The following is a 2,291-nucleotide window of genomic DNA, read 5'->3' on the forward strand; positions in this document are numbered from 1 at the left end:
TTCAAACTATTTGGGACACTAAAATTGACACGATCCTGCCCCTCTAATGTGACATATGAGCCCAGATTTTGGACATAGTCAAACCTCATCACTATTCACCACAAAAAAAAAGCATCTGTCAAATTGAAGGTGGTCATTGAAGGGGGCATTTGGTGAATTGTAGTTGGATGTGTACATACATGTATATATGTATCCATGTGTATACCATCAGCTGCAGCATATTTGGAGAATGAAACAGGTAAAAACAACAAACCAATTTGTGCTGCATTCAAGGAGTCCTGCCTGAGAATAACGAGCAAATGAATCCAGTTGTAAAGGCCGATGCCAAGATATTGTGATTGTAAAATCACCAAGTTATATATGCACATGTGCAATTTCATCATGCATTGTACATCGTCTCTAATGTATCTTTGTTTTTAGCCCTTTGTACTTTTGTACTTGTGTCTTCCATGCCTCATCTGTATCTAGCTGTTGTAACACGCATTTTTCCCTGATAAGGGATCAATAAAATGCATCTTATCGGACAGGCAGCTTCACTAAATGATGTGATGAAAATGATTTGCATCATATGTTATTATCTTCACTGTCACCAGCGCGCAGGCCAGTTCACCACCAATGGGGGATTTTAGACATCACTCTTCACAGCCATCATCAAAACACCCAAATGAGGGAACATTCTGTGAAAGCCTGGTGCTCTATCACCCCAGCAGAACAGCTCAGGACACTTAGAGATTCAATGCTCATTTAAAGCTCTTCTGGCCTACAGTACACTTAGACACCTTAAGTTGGTTTTTCCTTTAATTTGTCACCAGTTTATCAACTAATGAAGACCCTGTGGTGAACATGAAGTGAATATCTTCAGTTTTGATGGAACTCTGCATTAATTTTCCCAATCATTTCCAAAATAAAACACAAATTGTCTAATTTCCCACGCCACTTGAATGCATCCTGAAGTTGCATGTGCAGTATCAAAGCTTCCTGCTCATTTCTGTCTAATAACAGTGACATCTTGAGGCTGTTTTAATCCTCCATATACCTCCTCTCTGCTCCACCTACAAGCTGCTGCACTCTTTCCCTCCCTCCTCTCTCTCTCTCTCTCCTTCTTTCTTTCTCTCCAGAGCAGAAATGCAGCAGAGCTTGATCTGACTTGTCCTGCCTGCTGCTGGAAAGCCTTTTCTCGCTCCTCTGTGGACTCAGTCGGGTTGGATCTACACGCTGTGATATGGCCATTTCTATTTCTGTCCAGTGTCTGGGGCTCATCACACTGGCAGCGATCCTCCTGCAGACCATCGCGGTTGCGGTCAGCTTCATGTACTTCAACAAAGTTCTGAACACGGTAAGATCTGCGCGTCTTGGACTTGCGATTCATGGAAGAGTAGATGCATTTGATTAAGTAGGGCGTTCTGACAGATCTACAAACACAGTTTTGTTTGGAAGTCGTGCAGTTCATTGGAGGATTTAAGGATCACTTTAGGAAATAAAGGCTTAATGACAACACTGGATCGAGGCATTACAATATTAACTGACCTATTTACCACAGACAGTTGAAAGGCTCCGAGGAGTGTCAGGAGAAATAAACGGGCCAGGAATAATATTTTTTTTTACATAATTTTATATCTAGGTTAGTCAGACTAGGAGGTGTCAAAGTCCTACATAACCCTGCAGGAATTTCTGGTTCTGACGCTGGACAATAAGGAAGGAGAAAGTTGGGGCGAGTAGATAACAGAACACAAAGGCAGGAAATGACATTATTTGGAACCTACAGTAGTGACACCCTAAATCCACACGATTCAAACACAAGCAGACATTATGATGGATGGGAAATGTTTCCATAGAACCCTTATATTGGTGATTGATGTGGTCTTGACCTCTGATTGGCTGAATGGTAGGAAAACGCCCACCTCGTGCACACCTTTGACTACTTTACAGGTAAAAGCATTCATACCTGAAGTAATGTTCACTTCTATCAGCCCACATGTTACTTAACCCATAGATATGCATAATAAAGGCCTTTATTATACATATCTATGACTTAACCAAGGAGCTGTATGACTTTGAGGAAAATTACTTTCTGACTTTATTTTTATTATTATTGTTTTTTAAAGGCAATCTGTTGATTTCTTTTGTTTGTTTTCAGTAATATGATGACCTAATGTCCAAAACAAAACACAGTATAGTATGTGTTAAGGTGTTTACTAAGCACAGATAAGACTGAAGTCTTTACTATTGGTGCTGAATATTTCTAGCAAGTCAAGTCACCGTTATTTTTTTAAAATTACAGCCAGAATGCT

The 2,291-nt window shown here is 40.2% G+C and overlaps 1 protein-coding gene across 2 annotated transcripts in view; it reads left to right on the forward strand.

The window, feature by feature from the left end:
• The first annotated feature begins 1,098 nt into the window (after positions 1–1,098).
• The window catches only part of LOC103356057 (TNF superfamily member 10), a 9,475-nt gene continuing 8,282 nt past the window's right edge, over positions 1,099–2,291 (forward strand). For both annotated transcript variants that reach the window (XM_008280105.1, XM_008280107.1), the window contains exon 1: positions 1,099–1,336. In XM_008280105.1, the coding sequence (XP_008278327.1) occupies positions 1,223–1,336 (114 nt within the window). In that variant the 5' untranslated portion in view covers positions 1,099–1,222. The remainder of the gene's footprint in view (positions 1,337–2,291) is intronic.

This window comes from Stegastes partitus, unplaced genomic scaffold (genome assembly GCF_000690725.1).
Source record: "Stegastes partitus isolate 25-593 unplaced genomic scaffold, Stegastes_partitus-1.0.2 Scaffold181, whole genome shotgun sequence".
Classification (NCBI taxonomy): Eukaryota; Metazoa; Chordata; class Actinopteri; family Pomacentridae; genus Stegastes; species Stegastes partitus.